The sequence below is a fragment of the Nannospalax galili genome, unplaced genomic scaffold (assembly GCF_000622305.1).
Source record: "Nannospalax galili isolate Female #2095 unplaced genomic scaffold, S.galili_v1.0 scaffold1569, whole genome shotgun sequence".
Lineage (NCBI taxonomy): Eukaryota > Metazoa > Chordata > Mammalia > Rodentia > Spalacidae > Nannospalax > Nannospalax galili.
Window position 1 is genome coordinate 937,586 of NW_008360051.1, and position 22,671 is coordinate 960,256.

Here is a 22,671-nt window from a genome sequence, read left to right on the forward strand (position 1 = left end):
CATTGTTACTTTTTCTTTTCTTGTTTCTCCTAAGCTCTTGCTCTCGACACACACGTGAAAGAGAACTTCCAGTGTTTTGCCACATGTCCCAACTCACTAACATTAGCACCCATATGCCTGGCCTTCCTTCTCAGATAAACTGCTTCATGGTACATTAACAGTCCCTGCACATCCAATCCTAACACACTCACCTACTCAGAGACACTGTTCCAGTCATTACTCTCTCTCTCCCTGGTTTTATCAATTTCTCACTTAAATATCCCTATTATTATACAAACATACTTACTTCATAAAGCATACACACTTTTTGAATTCCCCATCACTGCACTGCCCCATTTCTCTGCAGATTAAAAATTTCCAAGCACTTGGTTTTACAGAGTTTGAAACAAAAAGGATGACATCAAACAACTATACTTCTTCAATGGAAGAATAAAATGGTTACAACTTTAATTAGTTTTGAACACAGGTAAAACCAGCCATAATAAAAGAAAATAACTTGGAAAATGCATAGGTATAAAAACGCAGAGTGAAGTTGGGCTAAAGTTGTCCAAGATCAGACTTACCCACATTTTGTGATGATAAAACATGATTATAAGGACTATGTTCTTTTTTAAAAAAATATTTATCGGGCTGGACAAATGGATCAGCAGTTAAGAACACTGGCTGTTTTTGCAGAAGACCCGGGTTCCAATCCCAGCACCCACATGGCAGCTAACAACTGTCCGTAACTCCAGTTCCAGGGGATCCGACAGCCTCTTCTGTCCTCTGTGGGCATTTGCACAACACAGGTGCACTTACCTACATGCAGGCAATACACCCATACACATAAAATAAAAATATTTTTAAAATTTATTTATTATTTTTATTTTATGTGTATGAGTGTATTGATTACACGTAAGTAGTGCGATACCTGTGGAGGTCAGAAGAGGGAATCAGATTCCCCTATAACTGGAGTTACTGATGGTTGTTAGCCACTGTGAGGATGCTGGGAGTCAAACCTAGGTCTTTTGCAAGAGCAGACAGTGCTCTTAACCACTGCACCATCTCTCCAGCCCTAGGATTATGTTCTTTCCTAGGCACACATGTACACATATTCTACCATGTATGTTTATGTTTACTTATGCGTAGTGTATGTACAGATACATATATGATGTGAAAAGTCATAACATACTGTCAAATTTGTTTTTGGAGGCAGTTTATATCTTAGTATTTCAACTAAGTATAAAATCTTAAAATTAAAAACAAGATCTCTTAACTACTTCAGCAAAAGAATTCTGTAAAGGAACAACCTTATAATCGTATTAGCAAACTGGGGATCCAAGAAGGTCTTCAGACAGTCTTCACAAATGATAAATGTCAACTGAACTAAAGGTAGTAATTGGCATAATTGACTTTCTTTTTGAATTCTTTGATTTCTCTCTGAACTAGGTCTGGATTATGAGTCCCTTTGTTTCCTAAATTATAGGAAAGGTCAGGTGCTACCGTGACCACCGAAATATGCAGCATGCTGCAAGTTGATCTGTTACAGAGACACTCTCACCTGATCACGCATTAGTGCTGCAATATGTGTAGTTTTGCCCCCCGGTGCTGCACACAAATCTAGAATCTTCTCTCCAGGTTGAGGATTCAGGACATGAGCTACAACAGCAGATGGCAAATTCTACAAGAAAACAACAACAACAATCAGTGATTTTGAATCATTTTTAATTCTGCAATTAGAGAATATAAAGCAGCCTCTGGCCAGGAGCAACTGCTTATACTCAGGAAAGCTCTGGATGTGAAGCAGCACGGCACTCTCAAGTGGCCTACGAGATCAGTGCTCGTCAATATACTAACTCAGAAAATTCACAATCGCCCAGTGTATCCTCCAAAGTCACAGGATGTACCTAGCACTAATTCTTTTTTATAGCATACTGGGGTAATTTCAGGTATTACAATTAATTGCAACCCATTATCTCTAGCCTTTATAAGGTTTCCCCTATTTACGTCAGTTAAAAACAAAACAATGCTCTTACATTCATTTTTGGAAGAAATAAGGGGTAGATTTGGAAGATAATGTTTTTGGGGGTTTTTTGGACAGGAAAGAGGCATCAAAAAAGAAATAAAAATTACAAGTTTCCCAGAAACTTCCCACCCTGCTCTATACAGTAACTTCAATAATCACAAAGACTTGAAAAGGGCTATCAGCTCCCAACACTTATGCTACTGGATGTGATTTCAAGATGCAACTTTTTAGTCAGTCACCTTCAAGCTACTTCTTCCTAAGTTAGGTATTCAACATCATCCAAGAAACTGTGTCATGGCCAGCAAGATGGCTCAGAGGGTCAAGGAACCTGCTGCTATGCCTGATGGTCTAAATTTGATCCCCAGAAACCACATCGTTGGAAGGAGAGAACCAATTTCTGAAAGTTGTCCTCTGACCTCCACACGCCTGTAGCAACACCTGCACATGCGTTCACACAAGCACATGCAAAATAAATACTGAAAAAGGAAATGTATCAGTTTTCTTAAGTTATAAACTAGCGCAGCTAGAGGAAACACAGGCAAAGCACCCAGCACAACGCCAAACTTTAAAAACGTCACCTTTCCACTCAGTGGAGCTGGGCCAGCCATTCACCCCATAAGCATTCTTTTTATTTCTCTGTGTCTATTTCTTTCTCTTTCTTTTCTTTTCGACTCTCTTTTCTTTTTGAGACAGGGTCTCCCTGTAGCTCCAGCTGGCCAGGAATTCACTATGTAGACCAGGCTGGCCTTGAACTCTTGCAGAGATCCGCGTGCCTCTGCCTCCCGAATGCTGGGATTAAAGGTGTGTGCCACCACATCCAGCATCTATTTCTTTATCTCTAGAATTTGTAGACTGTAATTGGATTGCAAGTTTCCTCTCCTCACTACTTTATCCACCTCATTTTTTTCTTTTCAAAGTGATCTAATGTTTACTTAATCTTCATCCTTGCCCATCCTTCCCTCCCTCTCTTATTATTAACTAAAATTTGAGTATATGCCATACTGTCCTTGCTTGTTTATCCTCCAACAGTTATTCAAGTCAAAGAGGCTGGTCCATTAATTGGCTAGTATGACAGCTACATTGTGGAAGGAAGAAAGGAAAGAAACGAACAAAGGGAGGGGCTGGAAAGGTGGCTCAGAACTGGCTGCTCTTGCAGGGGACCTGGGTTTGGGTCCCATCATCTTAACTTCAGTTCCAGGGTGTCTGATGCCATCTTCTGGCCTCTGTGGACATTGCATGCATGTGATGCACTTACACACATCCAGGTAAAACACTCATACACATACAATAAAAATAAATTTAAAGAAATACATTAAGGGCTAGAGAGATGGCTCAGTGGTTAAGAGTACCTGCTGCTCTTTCAGAGGACCTTGGTCAGTTCCCAGCACCCACATGGTGGGTCACAACCACGTGTAACTCCAGTTCCAGGGGATCTGATGCCCTCTTCTGATCTCCACAAGTTCCTGCACACATTGTGGTATATTTACATATACATACACATTAAATAAATAAATGTTAAAAATATTTTAAAACTAAGCAGAAAAAAAAAACCACTAGATGCATAAATATCAATGTAGTAACATAAGAAACAGGAAAACACCAAAACAACGTAACTCCTCCAAAATTTATTCTCAGAGCTCCTCAGTGACAAGGGGCAGAAACATCACTTCTTTTTAAAAAATATTTTATTTATTATTTTTGTTTTTGTGTGAGTGTATTGCCTGCATGTGTGTTAGTGCACTCATGTCATGCAATGCTGGCAGAGGTCAGAAGAGGGCGCCTGATTCCCCAGGAACTTGAGTTACATACGATTGTTAGCTGTGATGTGGGTGCTGGGAACTGAATCTGGGTCCTCTGCAAGTGCAGTCCATGCTCTTAACCACTGAGCCATCTCTCCAGCCCCAGAAGCAACACTTCTTAATGAGGAGAGCTGCCAGCAGAGACTGGGAAAGGAAACGGTCTCTAGACTTGAAGAATATGTTCTTATTGGTACATGAATTTGGGGGGTGTTGGAGGAAAGACGTTACAAAAACCCTTGGATCAGCAGCCCTAGTTTCCTTTCCTGCAAGAGGAAATGACTCAATTTGTTGGAGGAATGTGGCCTGCCTTCCTGGCAACAGCAAGTGTGCTCTCTTCCTGCCCAGCAGCCCTAGTGTGGTCCAACTTCTTGCTTACTCCCAGTAGCAAGCAGCTGAGCACTCATCGCCCCCAGGGGATCAGACTTGCTAGCACCCACAAGTGATAGATGACAGGCGAGAAGGAAGAACCTCAAAGAGCCATGTTACCTGCAGCTTTTATACTTAAAGGATCTAGCAAGTTTACATAATGCACATTTGCATAAATTATCAGTTCCATCATGTAAACCGTCCTGTAACATAATAATAAGACATGAAGTATGGAAGGATACTCTTCACACTTAGAGAAAAAAGATTTTCTAAGTTATTTCCATTGATTCCTGACTATTCATTTGATGCTTACAGGGGGGACAGTCAAATCTCCTGGGAACTTGTTAGAACTACATCATCTCAGAATGTATTCAGACACATGAATCAGAATCTATATTTTATCAAACTCCTCACAGCAAAGAATGGTAGCATATATCTCCTCCCAGCAAAGGCAGGAGAATGGCTGCAGATCTGAGGTCAGCTGAGGCTACATAGCACGTTACAGGCCAGCCAGCACTACATAAAGAGAACCCTGCCTCAAAACACAAAATAACAGGCCCAATGACATGGCTCAGAGGGTAAAAGTGCTTGCCATGCAAGTCTGATGGCCTGGGTTTGATCACCAGAACTCATAAAAAAGCTACATCTATCAATCTGGCATTCCTGAGGAGAGATGGGGGTGGGGACAAGAGAATCACCTAGAAACCAGCCTAGAGGATGCAGCACAGCAGGAGCAAGAGGCCTGCCTCAGCAAGGTGCAGAGAACGACTCCCCGAAGTTGTCCTCTTGACTGCCACACTCAAATTGTGGTACACGTGCACGTACATGGCAACGTGTATATGCATGCATGTGCAAGCAGACACACACACACACACACACACACACACACACACACACACAAAGCACGCAAATAATCAATTTTAAAACAGTATAACTAGGGCTGAAGAGATGGCTCAGCAGGTGAAGGCACTTGCACTAAGTCTGATGACCGGAGTTCAATCCCAAAGACCCATATTGTGAAAGGACAGAAATGACTACCATAAGTTGTCCTCTGACCTCCACAAACACACCCATGGCACATACGTTCATGCACACACACATACAAATAAACACATATAATTTTTAAAATTTTTTAAATAATAAGATTGAAAATTCACTACAAAGAATTAAGTGGAAGTAAATGGGATTCTGCTTGAAATTTGCTTAGTGCAGTGCCCAACTAATAATAGTAAAAAATCATTTATGAGCTTGGGATTTAGCTCAGTGGCAAAGTACTTGCCTAGCAGGAACAAGGCCCTGGGTTCCACTGCCTGTACTGCAAACCAGAAAACAAGTATTTGTGATTATCTTAGAATAACTAACACATGCCTGTAATCACAGCATGTGGGAGACTGCGGCAGGAGGATTAACTAGAGTTTGAAGCCAATCTGGAGCATATAGTGAGTTTCAGCCAACCTAGGCTACAAAGTGAGACACTGTCTTGAAAATAATAAACAAACAAACAAATAAATAAATAAGTAAATGTTGGCATTTCCTTTCATGGTGAGTATAAATTACAGTATTTTCACGAAACTAAAATCAAAACAAAGGAAAGCAGAATCCCAGTTCCCAGCACAGAAGCACAGACCTATTGCCTCACTACCCTCAAAAGGAACTCACAGACCAATGTCGTGCAATGCCCACAGAGGTCAGAAGCGGGTCTTGGATTCCCCTGGAACTGGAGTTACAGGTGGTGGTTGGCCATTGTGTGGGTGCTGGGAACTGAACCCAGGTCCTCTGTGAGAGCAGCCACTTAACTGATGAGCCATCACTTCAACCCATAGTGGTATTATTTTTAAGACATGGGTCTCACTGTGTTGCCCAGCTTATGCAAAAGGTCAAATAATCTTCCTACTCCTGGCCTCCCTGGTGGTCAGAGTTTGATTTCCAGGCATTAACAAATGTTCTGCCATAATATAAGACAGTTGTTGGGGAAACTAGGTGAAGGGTCACAGTCACTCTTCACTGGCTTTACAAATCTGGAATTCAAAAATTCTAGGTTGCAATCGTAAAATTATTCCTGAATAACTTTATTTTTAAAAAGGAATCTCCAGGGGGCTGGAGAGGTGGCTCAGTAGCTCACAGCACTGGCTGTTCTTGCAGAGGACCCAGGTTTGGTTCCCATCACTCACATGGTGGCCAACAACTGTCCTTAACTCCAGTTCCAGGGGATCCAATGCCCTCTTCTGACCTCCATGGGCACTGCATAAAAGGGGTGCACGTACATACATGCAGGGAATATACTCATACACATACACATGAAATAATTAATAAAATATTTTGTATAAGGAAAATCTCAAAAAAACAGACCCTAGATACCTAAACTTTACGCTCTACCGGTGATATGATATGCACTAATTTATCCTGAGTCCTGCTGACTGGGGTGAAGGCACTGTACAGTTTCTGAGCCAGCAAGATCTTGTGTAAGCTGAGACCTAGGAGGGCCATGCACATCTCTTGTACTGTATCAGAAGAACCCCTGAAAGCAAAAGGAGCATGCTATGGTGTGGCTCCCATCAGCCATGAGCTTGTGAGGCCGTGAGGCATGGGCACCAGCACTTACCTGAGAGCAAAAAGGCTGCTCAAGCTGTCACTGGAGCTGTATGTGTCTATTTCGATCACCTAAAGCGTCGACTGTTTGGTTTCTGAATTCTAAGAAAGGTCTTGGAATGCAGCACAGGATAGACTCAAGTGAGCAATCTGTCTGCCTCAGCCTTGAGAGACTGGGTGATTTGTAGTTTTTGAGCAGTGTTTCAAGGACAGTATTTTAAAAATAAAAAAGCACTTGGATGGACATGGTGGCCCCCATATCACTGCACTTATAGTGACTCTCCTTTAATCAAGAGTAGATATAGTCACCTGAACATTCACATTTGTCTCAAAAGCCATCCTAATAGCTTGTTTGAGACCTTTCAAATATGTTCTATCACCATTATGCACAACGGTGAAACTTTTCTACTTATGACAATTTATTACATACATAAGAATTCAACAATAATGATGTGATAATGTTTTCAAATTCCATTTTCTTTAATAATCTTTTTAAAATATTTATTTTATTTTTAATTTTTTGTATGTGTATGTGCACATGTGAATGAAGGTACCCTTGGATCCCAGAAGAGGGTTTCAGATCCCCTGGACTTGGAGTGACAGGAGGTTGTTAGCTGCCCAATGTAGGTGCTGGGAACTGAGCTCTGGTCCTCTTCACGATCAGTTTGTGTTCTTAACCACTGAGCCTTCTCCAACACTGGCCCCTCCTCATTCTTCTTAAGGTAAACGAGGGCCAGTGAGATGGATCAGCAGGCAACAGTGCTTGCCATCAAGCCTGACAACCTGAGTATGATCCTCAGGCACATCCCACATAGTTGAAGGAGAAAACCAACTCCAACAAGTTGTCCTCTGACCTCCACTCATGGGCCACAATAGTGAATGTCCATCCCCCAACAAGATAATAAATAAATATATAAATTTTTTTAAAAACCGAAGTAAACTTTCTCCTTAAGGAAACTAGTATCACCTGGTTCTGGTCTATATTCAACAAAAGTATTCAGATTTTCCTAACTCAAATACAGTCCAGGTAAGAATCTAGAAGTTCTGAACTAGTTTGCAAGAAGAAATTTAATACAAAAAGTTCAACTAATTTTTTTTTTAATATTTTACTAGCCAGGCATGGTGGTGCACACCTTTAATCCCAGCACTTGGGAGGTAGAGACAGGAGGATCTCTGTGAGTTCAAGCAGCCTGGTCTACACAGTGAGTTCCAGGACTGCTGGGGCTACAGGGAGACCCTATCTCAAAAAGACAAAAAAATAACAATAATAATTTTTACTCATTATTCTGGATTTTTGGTCTTTTTGAGACAGGGTCTCCCTGTAGCCCCAGCTGACCTGGAACTCACTATATAGACCAACCCGGCCTTGAACTCACAGAAATCTGCCTGCCTCTGCCTCCCAAGTGCTGGAATTAAAGGCATGCACCACCACACCCAACTTCAGCTAATTTTTTATACCAATTAAACACTGGCCACAGAGCTCTAGGAAACTATAAAACCAGCATTTGGGATGCCTAAGAAACATGGGACTTGCTTAAAGTCTGCACTCAGCCAGTTTGAACTAGGCCCAGGTCCTGCACCTTGAATAAGCCCTGCAGTGACTGGTATACAGGTCTCCAAGAGCCACATTTCAAGCACTGGCAGACAGTTGAGCAAAAGATCTGGATCAAATTTTGGCTTTTCTGTTTTCTGTCTTAATGGCTATGTTGTCAAATAATCACAAATGATTGAAAATGGATTACACAGTAAGCAAGCAGAAAACTAAAACTAACTAAACACAATTACCTAAAATGATTCATAACCAATTAGGTAGAAGGTTACAGGTCCTAATATTTGACATCATCATTAACGTGCAGTTAGATGATAATAAACACAAATCATTTTCTATTTATTTGCCCCAGAAACAATCTGTAAATTTGTGAACTACCTTTGACTTGATACTGAGAAGAGAAGAACACATATAGCACTGGACTTGGTTTGTCTTCATTCCACAAATTACACCAGTAGTGTGAACTTAACCCAAAACCCCAGTGGATCTGCTCTTCAGTATTTTCATTTAATGTATACTAATACTAGCATCAAAATGAATTAATTTACATGAAAATAACAAGCTGGAAAAAGCAAAACAAATTTACCTATTATATCACAGCATTTAATAATAGTAAGACAAAATCTGATATCAGTAAACAATTTGAATTTTACTGTTCAAAACAGAACACTTACATGAACATCAAATATGTATATTACTTGTGAATTAACATTCTAGGATGAGAAGTGACAGTTTTATTATGTCGGTAAATCACCAATGGACAAAGAGGACTGAAAACGCTGATTAAAATGAATATAGGAAAACAAAAGAGCGTTCGTAACACTTTTTCTTGGTCAGAATATACATAGATAACAAAAATAATAAAGGCGAGAGAAACTAGATTTTACATAATGCGCTTAAATATTTCAATGTTAGTAAATATTTTGCTTTTATGAATAGCTTACCTGCAGAAATACGTACCCGGGTAGTACACTGTCAAAGGAAGGGCTGAGGTACACAGGCTCTGTCATTCTTATGCCTATACCTCTAAAAACAAGAAATGCAACATTAGTCCATATAAACTACACAGTATAAATTGCTAGGAACACATCCCAAGTGGCACATCAAATACAAAATATTCTGCCTTTATAAGACTTATTTAACACCAAGTTAGAATACTCCTGTGAATTGTTTTTGAATTTTCACCTGGAATAGGAGAGGCTAGCAGAAAAAAGGGGAGGGGGGTACAGTTTAAAGTTACACAGCTAGTTTAGTTAGACTCAAGGTTAAACAATTCAAACTCAAAGGACAAATTAAATTGTTGGACATGCCCACTTGTTTGCTTGGGATTTCTGTTTTACAGTGCTGAGAACTGAACTTGGGGTCTTGGGCACAACAGGAAAGTGCCCCACCACCAAACTACATCTACAGTCCACTGCTTTAGTTTTCAATGTATTCACCTTTTTAAAAAAAAAAAAAAAATACGTTTTTATTGAATTTTTGTGTATTTCATACAGAGCGACTTCTTTAATCTTAATCATCTTTATACCCTCTTCCCCACTGGCACCCTCCCAGAGCCACCCCCTCAATGGAATTCATACATTCTGTCATTTGTGTTAAGACCTATTGTGTCAAGTCACTGTCCCCAGACTTTCCCCAGTGCAACTCCATCCACTGAGTCAGTCTAGATAGGTCTGGTCAGCCTATTTAGAGTCCCTTGTTTCAGGACGATCAGCTCTTCCTCACCCAGCAGTAATCAGTTGCCAAAATTTCTTCAGCTAAGATTGGGGTCTGCTGTCCATTTCCCCAGCTCTATGCTGGGTTTTTGTCTACTTGGGTTTGCATACGACTTGGGTACACTGACACCATTGCTGTAGGTTCATATGAACAGGGTCCCAGGAGCTTGTAGGACTCTATTTCCATATGATCATGCATCTCCTCTGACTCTTATAATCTTTCTGCCCGCTCTTCTGCAATGTTCCCTGAGCCTTGGGTGGATGAACTTTATATAGGAATCCTGTCCAAGAACCAGCATTCTGAAGACTCTTAATCTCTATGCTTTGGTCATTTGTGACCTTTTGTGTTCCTGGCCCTCTGTTGCATAAGGGAGCTTCATTAATGGAATTGAGAGATTCATTATTGTCTTCTTTATCCTGTTCTATGTTCCACGAACCTTAGGTGTAGAGGTTGCACTGTAGATGTGTCACTTAGGCCCAGGAAATTTATAGACAATATCTGTGTGTGACTATTTGTAGTACTTGCTATTTACCTTTTGTGACCGAAGAGATTTTTCCAAAAATCAAAGAAATCTGGGCTCATCTTTTTCCAGCTGAAATCACTGAAACATTTATATAATGCAATGTGGTATACTTTTACATTGTTTTTATTTTCATCTTTTTGAATTACAGAAAGGGTGTGATTTCCTCCACAGCACTCATGACATACCTCAGATCAGGTAGCCCATTGAAGATTTCTTTGCGGCTTACTTCAGAAATCCCATTTCCAAGAAATATTTTTATTTCATCAAATTCTTTGGCTCCTTTCTTACATTTCCCTTTGATATCAGAATATACAGAAACAGCATCTCCAGCTTTCATAACTAGAGAGAGAAGAAAATCAGATTATATTAATCTCTGCTTAGGGAGACTAGCAAAAATCTTCAAGCTAAAATAGGGATCTGTAGAGACATTAATTGTGAACACGAAGCAGTTCAAACTGGCTCATTATCTCAGTATAACCCCCAAGAGGATCCCTCACGGGGCAGGAGAGATGGCTCAGTGGTTAAGGGCACCACCTGTTCTTGCAGAGGACCCAGTTTTGGTTCCCAACACCCACATGGCAGCTAACAACTATCTATAACTCCAATTCCAGGGGATCTGATGTCCTCCTCTCACTTCCATGGGCATTGCATGACAGTGGTGCGCTTATATACATGCAGGCAATACACTCATACATATACAGTAAAATAAAAAATGAAATATTTTCAATAATATTCCCTAACATCTAACTGGAGGTTGGTTTTTTTTGTTTTCACCAAAACCAATGAAACAGTACTCTCAAAACATCTTACTTAATTATGGAAACCTTCAACTAAACAGACATGGGCACCTCCTATATAAATTATCACAAATCTAACAATCCTTAAATTTTTTATACGAATTTTGGTATCATGACTCAATATTCAATTTCTAAATTGCCTACAAAACTGGGGCTGGAGAGATGGCTCAGCAGTAAGGGCATTTGATGCTCTTGCAGAGGAATCAGGTCCAGTTTCCAGCACCTACATGGTAGCTCACAACCACCTACATATCCAGTTCCAGGGAATATGACACCCTCTTCTGGCCTCCTTCACCTCTAGGCATACACATAGTTCATATACATATACATGGAAGAAAACACACACATAAAATAAAAATAAAGAATATTTTAAAAAGTTGCCTGCAAAAGGGTTCCTCAAAAATGTGCATTAATACTCCAATATAAATAAACCAGGGCCAACCTAGGCCAGCAGCCACCACACACACGATAGGTGAGGTCCACCAACTGAATACACTTGTAACAGATCCAAACCAGTGTTTCCTGATTTCAAGCCCAGTGAGGTGTCACTGGAGCAGCTAAAGAGATACGTCAACACTGAATCAATGAAGAACACAAAGTCTCCTCCCACTGTTCAGTTCCAGATTCAGGATGCCCTCACGAAGGTCCTGTCTGCAGCAGGCGGTCTCAAGACAGTGAAGTCAAGAGTATAAAGCAGAACTTCACTACGACTTCAAATTTTTGTATGTGGGGGTGGGGGGAGAGTGTACCACAAAACCCAGAAGAAATCGTCAGATCCCCTGGAGCTGAGTTACATACAGATGGTTGTGGGCCACCTGATGTGGGTGCTGGAAATTGAACTCTGGTCCTCTGCAAGAGCAACAAACATCTTCACCTCTGAGCCATCACTCTAGTGTCTTCACTACCATTTTACACTCTATATCACTTAACGGTTTCCTAGACAAATATCACATAGGGTCTAATAAGGAAAAGAAAAAAGGTAGCAGAAAGCTTTATGTATGTGATGGCTCTTGGTTGTCAACTTGACTGGATCTGGGATCAACTAAAATGTAAGCTGTTGGGTGCTCCTGTGAGGGATTTCCTTGATCAGATTATTTGAAGCAGAAGGCCCACCCTAACTGTGGGTGACACCTTTTGGTGGCAGCCCAGATAAAAGGACACAGAAGGAGGAAACCTGCTTTCTGCCTGCTTGCCTTCACTCTGGCAGGTGAATTTATCTTGTTGCTGTGGCACTCCTTCACCATATTGGAACCAACATAGACTGAAAACCAGCGGCTCTCCAGGAATCCTCCTGGCTTTCAGTGCCAGATTGGAACTTCTGAGACATCCAGCCTCATGGACTGAGCAACTAGCAGATTCTCTGCCCTCCAACTTGACCACTGTTGGACTATCCACACCCTACCCTGTGAGCCAATCTAATAAATCCCCTTCATTTATATATATATATATATATATCTGTTCTTCTAGAGAACTCTGATTAATACAACGCGGATGCCTTAGTTCTCTTTCCTGTCACTGTTATAAAATACTTTGGCAAAACCAGTTTAAGGCAGAAAGGGGTTTTGGCTCACAGTTCCAGGATACAGTCCACCGTTGTAGAGGAGTCAGGGCAGCAGGAACCTGAAGCAGCTGGTCATGTCACATCCACAGTCAGGGCACAGAGCAGCGGACACATGAACATGCATGGGTGCTAGTGCTCATCTTGCTCTCTCCACTCACAATCCAGGATCATCTGCCTAGGGAATGGCACCACCCACAGTGGAGAGGTCTTCCCACTTCAATGGATGTGATCAAGACAATCCCGCAATTCACAGTCCAACCTGATCTAGACAATTCCTCATGGAGACTCCTTTCCCAGGTAACACTACACTGTGCCAAGCCAACACTTAAAACTAACCATTATGACTAGTAATAATCAGATACATACAGATTAGAGATGTAAGCGCCAACATCTCAGTGTTAGTAACAATGAGTCTTTCTGAAAGGAACAATACAGTCTAAGATGAAACGGAGATCTTTTTTAAAGGTTAAGAACTCATTCAATTTTACGTCTTACAGGGCTTATACTGAGTTCAATATTATATAACTGTATTAATTCAACTGTGAACCTAGAAACTTACAGCCACGTGTGAAAGAGATGTACTCTTGCTCTGGAGTGTGTTACTGAATATGTTAAAGCTGTAATGAAATGCTTCTTCTAATCGTGTAGTTATTAAAAATTTTTTAAAAACTAACCATTACACTAATTTATTAATTTTTATTGGATAAAATCCTCCATGGCTGTACTACTGTGCTGGATAGCATCAGTGTCAACTTGACACACCTGGGTTGAGGGAACCTCAGTTGGGGAATTACCTCTATTGGACTGGCCTGTGGCCATGTCTGAGGGGCATCTTCTTGATTGTTGATTGATGTGGGAGGGCCCAGCCCACTGTGGGTGGTGCCACCCCTGGGCAGGTGGTTCTGTGTTGTATAAGAAAGCAGGCTGAGCAGGGGCCAGGAGAGCAAGCCAGTAAGCAGCATTCCTCCACTCCAGCTCCTGCCTCCAGGCTCCTGCCCTGAGTTCCTACCTTGGGCTCCCTGATGAACTGTGACCTGGGAGATGTAAGCTGAATAAACCCTTTCCTCCCCAAGTTGGTAGTGGTCAGAGTATTTTGTCACAGCAGTGAAGAACAAACTAAGATAACTACATACAAAGCTCAGAAAATACCTAATAAAGGTTTTTTCAAATGTACACCTTGGTGATAATATAATGAATTTTCCCTTTGGTCATGCACATGAATTACAGAGAGCTGTAAGCCTTATACCTACATTTTGGAGCTGACACAATTCCTGGAACATAGACATGGGCACCTCTTATCACTGCATTGCCACACTGGGCTCCAACAATGGCTTCACACTGTTGTTTTTTTATATTCCTTCTAGGAATGTAAAGAAAAGAAAATTTTAACAGAGTAATATTCCTCCAACGTCATATTTTTTAATATTTCATTAGAGAGGTAGCAATGGATGTGTATGATCAATATACACTGTATAAATGTATGATATTTTCAAAGAATGAAATGCATTACTTAAGGACTAGAGAGATGACTCATCAGTTAAGAGCATTTGCTATTCTTCCAAAGGACCAAGGTTTGATTCCCACCACCCACATGGCAGCTAACTGTCCTTAACTCCAGCACCAGGAGATCCGACACCCTCTTCTGGTCTCTGCATAGACACTGCATGCACGTGGGGCACTTACATACATGCGGGCAAAACATTTATACACATAAAAATAATAAAAAATATATATTACTTAACAAAAATAACAACAGACTTCATTCGCACATAGAGCTGTGGTTCTATCCTGGGAACCAGAGCTATGGTCCCCTCCTGTGAGCTGGAGCTGTGGTCCCGTCCTATGAACCTGGAGCTGTGGTCCCCTCCTGTGAGCTGGAGCTGTGGTCCCCTGAGCTGGAGCCGTGGTCCCCTCCTGTGAACCTGGAGCTATGGTCCCGTCCTGTGAGCTGGAGCTGTGGTCCCCTCCTGTGAGCTGGAGCTCTGGTCCCTTCCCATGAGCTGCAGTTGTGGTACCTCCCCGCCTCCACCTCCCCCGCCATGAGCCTGGCACTCTGGTCCCCAACTGTGAGTCAATATCCCACAGTCCTCTGGCGGCGGGCTGATGGTGGAGCAGCTTGGAGGATGGAAGACCTCCTGATATTGAGCAGCAGTCTCAGCCTTCTCTGAGTGGCTGCACTCCCTACAGCCCCCTCCCCTAAGGTCCCAGGTTATGCATGGCAGAGCTTTGCCTCTGTTTTGGCTTTCTGCTGGAGACAGGAGAGGTCTCTGCCATTTTCAGATTCTAGTCTTGAGAGGCCTGACTCTCTAGAATGGACTCGCCCCATCCCCTGAGGGTCAGCTGTGGTCTTGACTCTACATGTGGTCATGTGGTCCCGGGCACCCAGGCCTTGACACTGGACCTCTCCCATTCTCAGGCATCATGAGGTTTTTCCATCATTTTTCTATTATCTTCTACAGCCTCAAAGCACCTTCACCGTGCCTGACAACATGTAGATCACCTAATTGAGCTTCTAGAGGTAAAAATCAGTGTGGGAAGTTAAAAAAAAAAAGTACTGTGATAACTAAACTGATACAATTCTCAGACTAAAAATATGCAATTGTATTTTAGAACGTAAATTTTCAATTCTATATGTCTATTAAAATTTTTTTAGTATTATTTACTGACAAAACTGTAGTACTAAGCTTCAATAACACTGTGAAATTTATCACATTTGCTGAAATGTGAATTTGGCATTTCCTTTCCAAATTCTCAAATCTACACAAAGTTTTTCAATGTAATCTTGTTATTATTATCATTTTTTAAGTCCTTTCTCGCTCCCCGGCCATCTTGGTTGGGGGCTGTCTGCACCTAAGGCAGGAAGATGGCGGCCACAAAGATGGAAAGTCTCTGGAGTAGATCACCTCCAGGCACCAGCTTGTTATGAAAGGAGTAAAGTACGTGCTGGGATACAAGCAGGCTCTGAAGACGACCAGACAGGGCAAGGCCAAATTGGTCACCCTCATCAACAGCTGCCCATGTTGGCAAACTGCCATGTTGGGAAAACTAGTGTCTGGTACTACAGTGGCCACGATATTGAATTGTGCACAGCATGCAGAAAATATGGCAGAGTCTGCATATCAGCTGTCATTGATTCAGGTGATATTGTCAGAAGCACTCCAGAGAAGACTGGGAAAAGTAAACCTGGAAAGGTTTTCTTTAATAAAAACTTGATAGAGGTCTGTATTGGATTGCTTTAGTGTCAACTTGACATACCTGGGTTGAGGGAGCCTCCATTAGGGAATTGCCTCCACTGAACTGGCCTGTGGCCATGTCCATGGGGCACTTTCTTGATTGTTGAGTGATGTGAGAGGGCCCAGCCTACTGTGGGTGGTGCCACCCCTGGGCAGGTGGGCCTGTATTGCGTAAGAAAGAAGGCTGAGTAGGAGCCAGAGGAGCAAGCCAGTAAGCAGCCTGTACTCCAGCTCCTGCCTTCAGGTTCCTGCACTGAGTTCCTACCTTGGGCTCCCTGATGAACTGTGACCTGGGAGATGTAAGACAAATAAACCCTTTCCTCCCCAAGTATTGGTCAGAGTGTTTTGTCACAGCAATGGAGAAACAAACTGGGACAAGCTTTTTAAAAAAAAAAAAAAAAGAAAAATAGCAAGAATCAGAATATATTCTTTAAAAACTTCACATAACCTCTTCAGATTTTTCCTGAATAAATGAGAAAGAGAAAACTGAAAAGAATATGCAGAGCGACAGTTTATAAAACACGTGGAAAGACAGAATGGGAACTTGGGAAAAGAAAAGAAACGGGCCTGTGAGATGGCTGAGGAGGGGGCACTCATTAAACCTGATGACCTGAATTCTATCCATGTGGCCCAATGGCAGAAGGAACTGATTCCCGAACGTTGTCCCCTGACCTCCACACTTGGGCACATACACTCACACATACACATAAATAAAATTAATTAATTAAACAAATGTAAAAGATATTGAAAGAGAAGTCCATCTGGTGGAAGGAAGGGAGTAGCAGAAGTATGCAATCATTTAGAAAGCAATCCTGTTTCCATAGCAACATTAGGAGGAAAACAGGTTTTGCTGCCTTCTAAAACTAAAACATGAAACTACAAAAGGAGTTTACAACATTTCTACAGTGGCAAGTTGTTAAACGGTCCACTGTGAATGTTATGAATTAACAGACAAAGACAGCTACCATGTGCTGCCCTTCACATGCTTGCCCAACCTTTTGGGTCTCCACCCACTTCTCACACCCACATCACTCATTCCTTAGGCCACAAGATCTAGGCTTCATTCTGATACTCAGGAACTCTTTTCAAAGATAAGAGGTGCCAGTTTGATCAGCTCTGAGTAGTACTGTTGAGCACTAAACGTTCACTAAGCTCTCCTGTCTGGCTCCTTTCCCATGCGTGGCCGCCACTCACTGCCCAGTGAACTGTTTTCCATCATCCCTCCATGATGTGATAATTGAGTCTCACTACACAGGTCAATGTCACACTTTCCTGGTCCCATGCATTGTCACTACTTCTTAAAGAGGCTCATCTCTCCACCTTCTAAAGCACACCGTTGTCCATCATTCACCTGACAGTCACCTTGGCAATCTTAGGATTTCAAAATTAATCACAGAATGAGGCATGGTGTACAAGCTTGTAGTTCTAGTCACCCAGGAAGCTGAATTAGGAAGACAACTTGGGCCCATGGGTTACAGCCCAGCCTGACCATGAGTTAGAGACCAGCCTAACCATGGGTTAGAGACCAGCCTGAAAAACACAGTGAGACCCATCACCAAAACCAAAGAGACAAAAAAAATAGCATTCAGCCTTTCAAAGTTCTAAATTGATGTTTTTAATCATGTAGATTTAACTGTAAAGAGATGTCCCACAGTTACTCCAAACTGAACAAGTCCTAAGGAATATTTTTTTCACTCACACATGCCTTAAATCCTAGGTATGAAACCAGGACTTTTCATCATGTTCACAGTCTTGAATAAGATACCCAGATAACCAAACTAGAAGTCTCAGAGCTACGGTCTACATGTTTCTCTCTAAAGTCACATGTTATCAATTTTAATGTTCCATACAGCAGTACTGGGGGGGTATGGGACCTCTGCCCTCGTAAGTGGACTAACACTGCTATAAGGGGACTCACAGAAATGGCTCCCTCTCTCTTGTTCTTATACCCTTCATCTTGTGAGGCTGTGGCAGGAAAGTCAATCGTCTGAACCTTCATCTCTAGAACTATGGGGAATAAACTTCTGTTCTTCACTAACTATCAGACACAGCACAGACCCTAAACCCCCTTTTTCATAGGCCTGATATTCGCGGCGTTCCCCAGCATCATGCTGCCTCAATCTGATAGGCCTCCTGAGCCCATCCTGTCAGCCGTCATGTGACCTCCTTAACCACTGACACAGGCACCTGTCTTTGCCTTTGCTTCACATCTTTATTTTACAGCGTTGTTGTAGTTCCATCGTATCTACACACAGACGTATTCACATTCTCATCTGAGACTTCAGGCTTCTATTCCTAAAGTGGTCTTTCATTGATTCTGGAAAATTCCTCATCCTTACATTTTCTTCCCACTGCCTTTGGCCCATTATTTCTATTCTTTACACCTGGGACTCAAACTGCCTGGTCCTTCAGTATTCAATTTCACTTTCACATCAGAGTTCACAGCCTGCTGCATTCTGGTATCTCCTCAGGCACCACCTAATTCAGTAACTTAAAGGCTGGGTCTAAATTTAACTTGTGCAGCAATTTTTAATTTCACTGACATTTCATTTTATAAGGTCACTGTAAAGTCTTTTTCCTCTTAGGTCATTTATGTTCAATCACTTTAAGAAAACAATTATGTCTCTACTAGATAGCTCTAGTCGTTAAAGTGTAGGGAGAAATTCCCTCTTCGGTTTACTGTCCATGGTGGGTTGATCCTAAGATAGTCTGCAGTGATGAGAAAAGTGTGTGGCTTGGACTCAAGGTACACAGCTCCAGATGGCTTTGCTTGGCTCGTGCCAACCTTTCAAGAATTGACTAAAGACCAAATTTTTTGTGTCAGTTTTCCAGATTGTAGGTTCTAAGACAACTTGGGTAGGAAGAATATAAATTCAAGGCTTTATATGGAACTACAGTTCTGCATTCTCACAAGGCTCTTTCCCCAAATCTATGATGAGAGAGATAAGATAATGACCGTCTTATACTTACTACTAGGTACATCTCACTTCTGGTGTTTTACCAAACCCTAGGTTTTGAAGGTCAGCAATGACCTCCTTTTTGAGCCCCAGCTCCCCGTGTCAGCTCACTCTTCTTGCTGGTTTGGGCTCTTCTTACTCCCAAGTCCTTCACCATCACTTGCACTCACACGTGGCTTTGCTCTGTACTGGGAACTTTGCTTTCTGTTTAGCATTCCTGGGTGCGTGGCAACAGAAGCATTTCCGATTATCAAGTTTTTTATATATTATTTGAACTAAAAGATTGAATCAGCTTCCTAACTTGCCTACAGCTTTGCAATTCATGTCTTGAAAAAGGGATTTCTTGACATTTCAACTGTAACCTGATCTAAGAAGCTGAATGAATACCAAATATATGGAAATAAACATAACATTCACAGCAAACATTTCATGAATGCCTTTGCTGTATAAATTGTAATATGACAAAACATCCTGCTTATTTTTAAAATGCTCCTAATAAAACTGCTGAATGCGTTTCACGGTGTACTACTAAGTAACTCCTGTGAGTACCACATCTCTCGACCACAGCTCTAACTGTTACTCCAACGCCAACTTTTGGGCTCCTATTGTCTCAGTGAAAAGCAAAACGATCCTCTATTTCAGAACCTGCCTATCCCACCTTCTTCAGCCGCATCTTTCACCCACCCTTCTGAAAATCAACTGAGTAGCCAAATTTGATCAGTTTCATCAAGAACCACCAGATTTTCATGCTGTTGTAAGTCTGCTCTCGCCGACTTCTAAATCGCGCATGTTTGCCACCTTGTCTCGTCAGCCCAACTTCTACTCATCTTTAAGTGCAACGGAAACAAAGTCGTTACCAAGTAGTTATCAGACAATCCTATTCTATGCTCTAATGGCATTTTAGCTATGCTTGCGTTCTTGCGAATCTATCTGACTTGTCCTAAGGCTACCTGACTTTAGACTGTACAACTACACCCCATTCATCTTTGTAACACTCAGGCATCTTATATATTGCACAAACTCAAAAGCTCTTGTGAAATGAGATCTTTCTATAGTGTTAATCAGAAAGTTAAAAAGAGCAGAGAGATGGCTCAGTGAGTAAAGGGACTCAGTCTCCAGAACTCATATGGTGCAAAGAAATAACCAACTCCAACAAGTTATCCTCTGACTTCCACATGTGCGCCTACAAACATATAGAGATGCCTGTATACAGATACATGTACATATATACATGCAAAAGAATTGTTTTAGGGGCTGGAGAGATGGTTCAGTGGTTAAGAGCATTGGTTATTCTTACAGAGGACCTAGGTTTGATTCTCAGCACTTACATGGCGGCTAACAACCATCTATAACTCCAGTTCCTGGGGAATCCAACGCCCTCTTCTGACCTCTGCAGGCATTGCACAACACCAGTGTACTTGAATACATGCAGGCAATACACTCATATACATAAAAGTAACAAACAAAATATCTTTTTAAAAATATCTTTAGAAAGAATTCCTGCAACATGGAACCACGTCCGTAGTACCGAAAGGAAAATCTTAATGAGCAAAAGGCAGATAAGGAAGGGTACAAAAAAGGAAAATACTTCAAATATGTCTCTCTATTTTCAAAGACACTAAGAAAAAAAAAAAGGACTTCAATAAAGAGGGAAAGAACAATGAAAAAGCACAAAAAAGAAAAGTGAATTATTTAACTTTAGGAAACAAATGATAGCAAACTTTATGAAATATAAATTTAGTTAGAAGTACATAAGAATTACTAATTCTTTTTTTTGTGTGTGTATGTGTATTATGCCTGCATCATGTAAGTGCACCCGTGTCGTGCAACACCCGCGGAGGACAGAAGAGGACGTCAGATTCCCTGCAACTGGAGTTACAGACAGTTGTTAATTGCCATGTGGGTGGTGGGATTCAAACCCAGGTCCTCTGCAAGAGCAGCCAGTGCTCTTAACTGCTGAGCCATTTCTCCAGCCCCACAAATTGCTAATTCTTAATGAATGCCTACAACATACCACGCATTACTGTACCCAATTACTGAGGCCCCACCACAATCCTGTACCTAGCAAGTCCTTTTAATTACTATTTGAGAAAAAAGGAAAACAAACCAGGAAAAAGAAATAATTTTGCAGTGTATTACTGACAAAGGGCCACTGTGAAATAGGGTCCATGACCAGAGCAAGCACAATCTTTGAACAGTTCATGTCACATGAATTAAGGCCACAGACATGCTTACACAAGTCCACACATATTCATGACAACACTAATTTAGACAATACATAAAATTGTCTTTTCTTTCCATAGAGTAAAGAAAACCTAATTAAATTCTATTCATTAACAACAACAAAAACAAAATCCAAAAGAACTAAAGCCAGGTATTTACCTGGTGCATGCCTATAATCTCAGCACTAGAGAGGCTGAGGGAGGAGGATTAAGAGCTGGAAGGGAGGCTGGACTACACAGCCTACAAGCCTACATACCTCATCGTGTATGTGGAGAGAAAATAAAACTAAAACAGAAACTTAAACATTAAAGATATTGTTACAGAATGACAAACAGCCCAAATGTGAACCTAATCAATTGTAATTTTGCATCCACATAACAAAACATAACTCAAATGACCTGTGTTTGTGATCTTCTTTAGTAACTCCTTCAAAACTGCCTGGTACAAGAGTACAGGAAGTTTTTCTGGGCAGATGGAAGTGCTGTACATGATGGCGGACTGGGCCTTGGGTAAACAGTTGCATATATGTGGCAACATTTAACAAACTATACATTGAACATGGCTCTATTTTGAGTATATATTCAATTGGGTAGCCTATAAAATCAAATTTTAATTGTAAAAATAATACATGCTTACAGTGAAAAATAAAACAAAGATATTACAAGTGAAAGATCTGCTTTTACTTACCCCTTTCTCCCAGTCTAGCATCATTAGTGTGAATCACTGTTAACTATCAAGTATGTTACAGCTTCCAGACACTTTTCTACATGTAAATACACAAAAATGTGTGGTCTTATGTTTTTCAATTGCAAATATTGTAAATATCCTGTGTGGAAGTTTGTATTTGATATTTAATAGATCGTAAACATTTCATATTGCTACATAAAATTCTCCCAGTATGGGGCTGGAGAGATAGCTCAGCAGTTAAGAACAGTTGCTTTTCTCCCAGGGGACGCGGGTGTGATTCCCAACACCCACAAGGTGGCTAACAACCATGTGTAACCCCAGGTCTGGTGGCTCTGACACCCTCTTCTGGCCTCTGTGGGTACTGCACGCATGTGGTGCACTTACATGCAGGCAAAACACTCATACATGCAAAAAAATAAAAATAGCTGGGAGTGGTAGCACACGCCTTTAATGCCGGCACTCGGGAGGCAGAGTCAGACAGATTTCTTGAGTTCAAGGCCAGCCTGGTCCAGGTTAGCTGGGGCTATAGGAAGACCCTGTCTCAAAAAGACCAAAAAAAAAGTACTTCAAAAACATCCTCCCATCATAAAAACCATGTAATGTTTCATAGCATGGCTAAACTATAATTTATGAAACTATTGCTTTGCTACTATTAACTTACTTTAA

General features: G+C 41.3%; 1 protein-coding gene across 4 annotated transcripts in view; it reads right to left on the minus strand.

The window, feature by feature from the left end:
- Window positions 1-22,671, minus strand: part of Nsun6 (NOP2/Sun RNA methyltransferase 6) — a 47,892-nt gene that overhangs the window by 18,861 nt on the left and 6,360 nt on the right. For 3 of the 4 annotated variants that reach the window (XM_008824124.3, XM_017795853.2, XM_017795852.2), the window contains 4 exons: window positions 14,156-14,265; window positions 10,733-10,886; window positions 9,253-9,334; window positions 1,541-1,660 (listed from right to left, as the gene is read on the minus strand). In XM_008824124.3, coding sequence (XP_008822346.1) covers window positions 1,541-1,660; window positions 9,253-9,334; window positions 10,733-10,886; window positions 14,156-14,265 — 466 coding nt within the window. The remainder of the gene's footprint in view (window positions 1-1,540; window positions 1,661-9,252; window positions 9,335-10,732; window positions 10,887-14,155; window positions 14,266-22,671) is intronic. The other variant, XM_029559165.1, reaches the window with a different exon arrangement.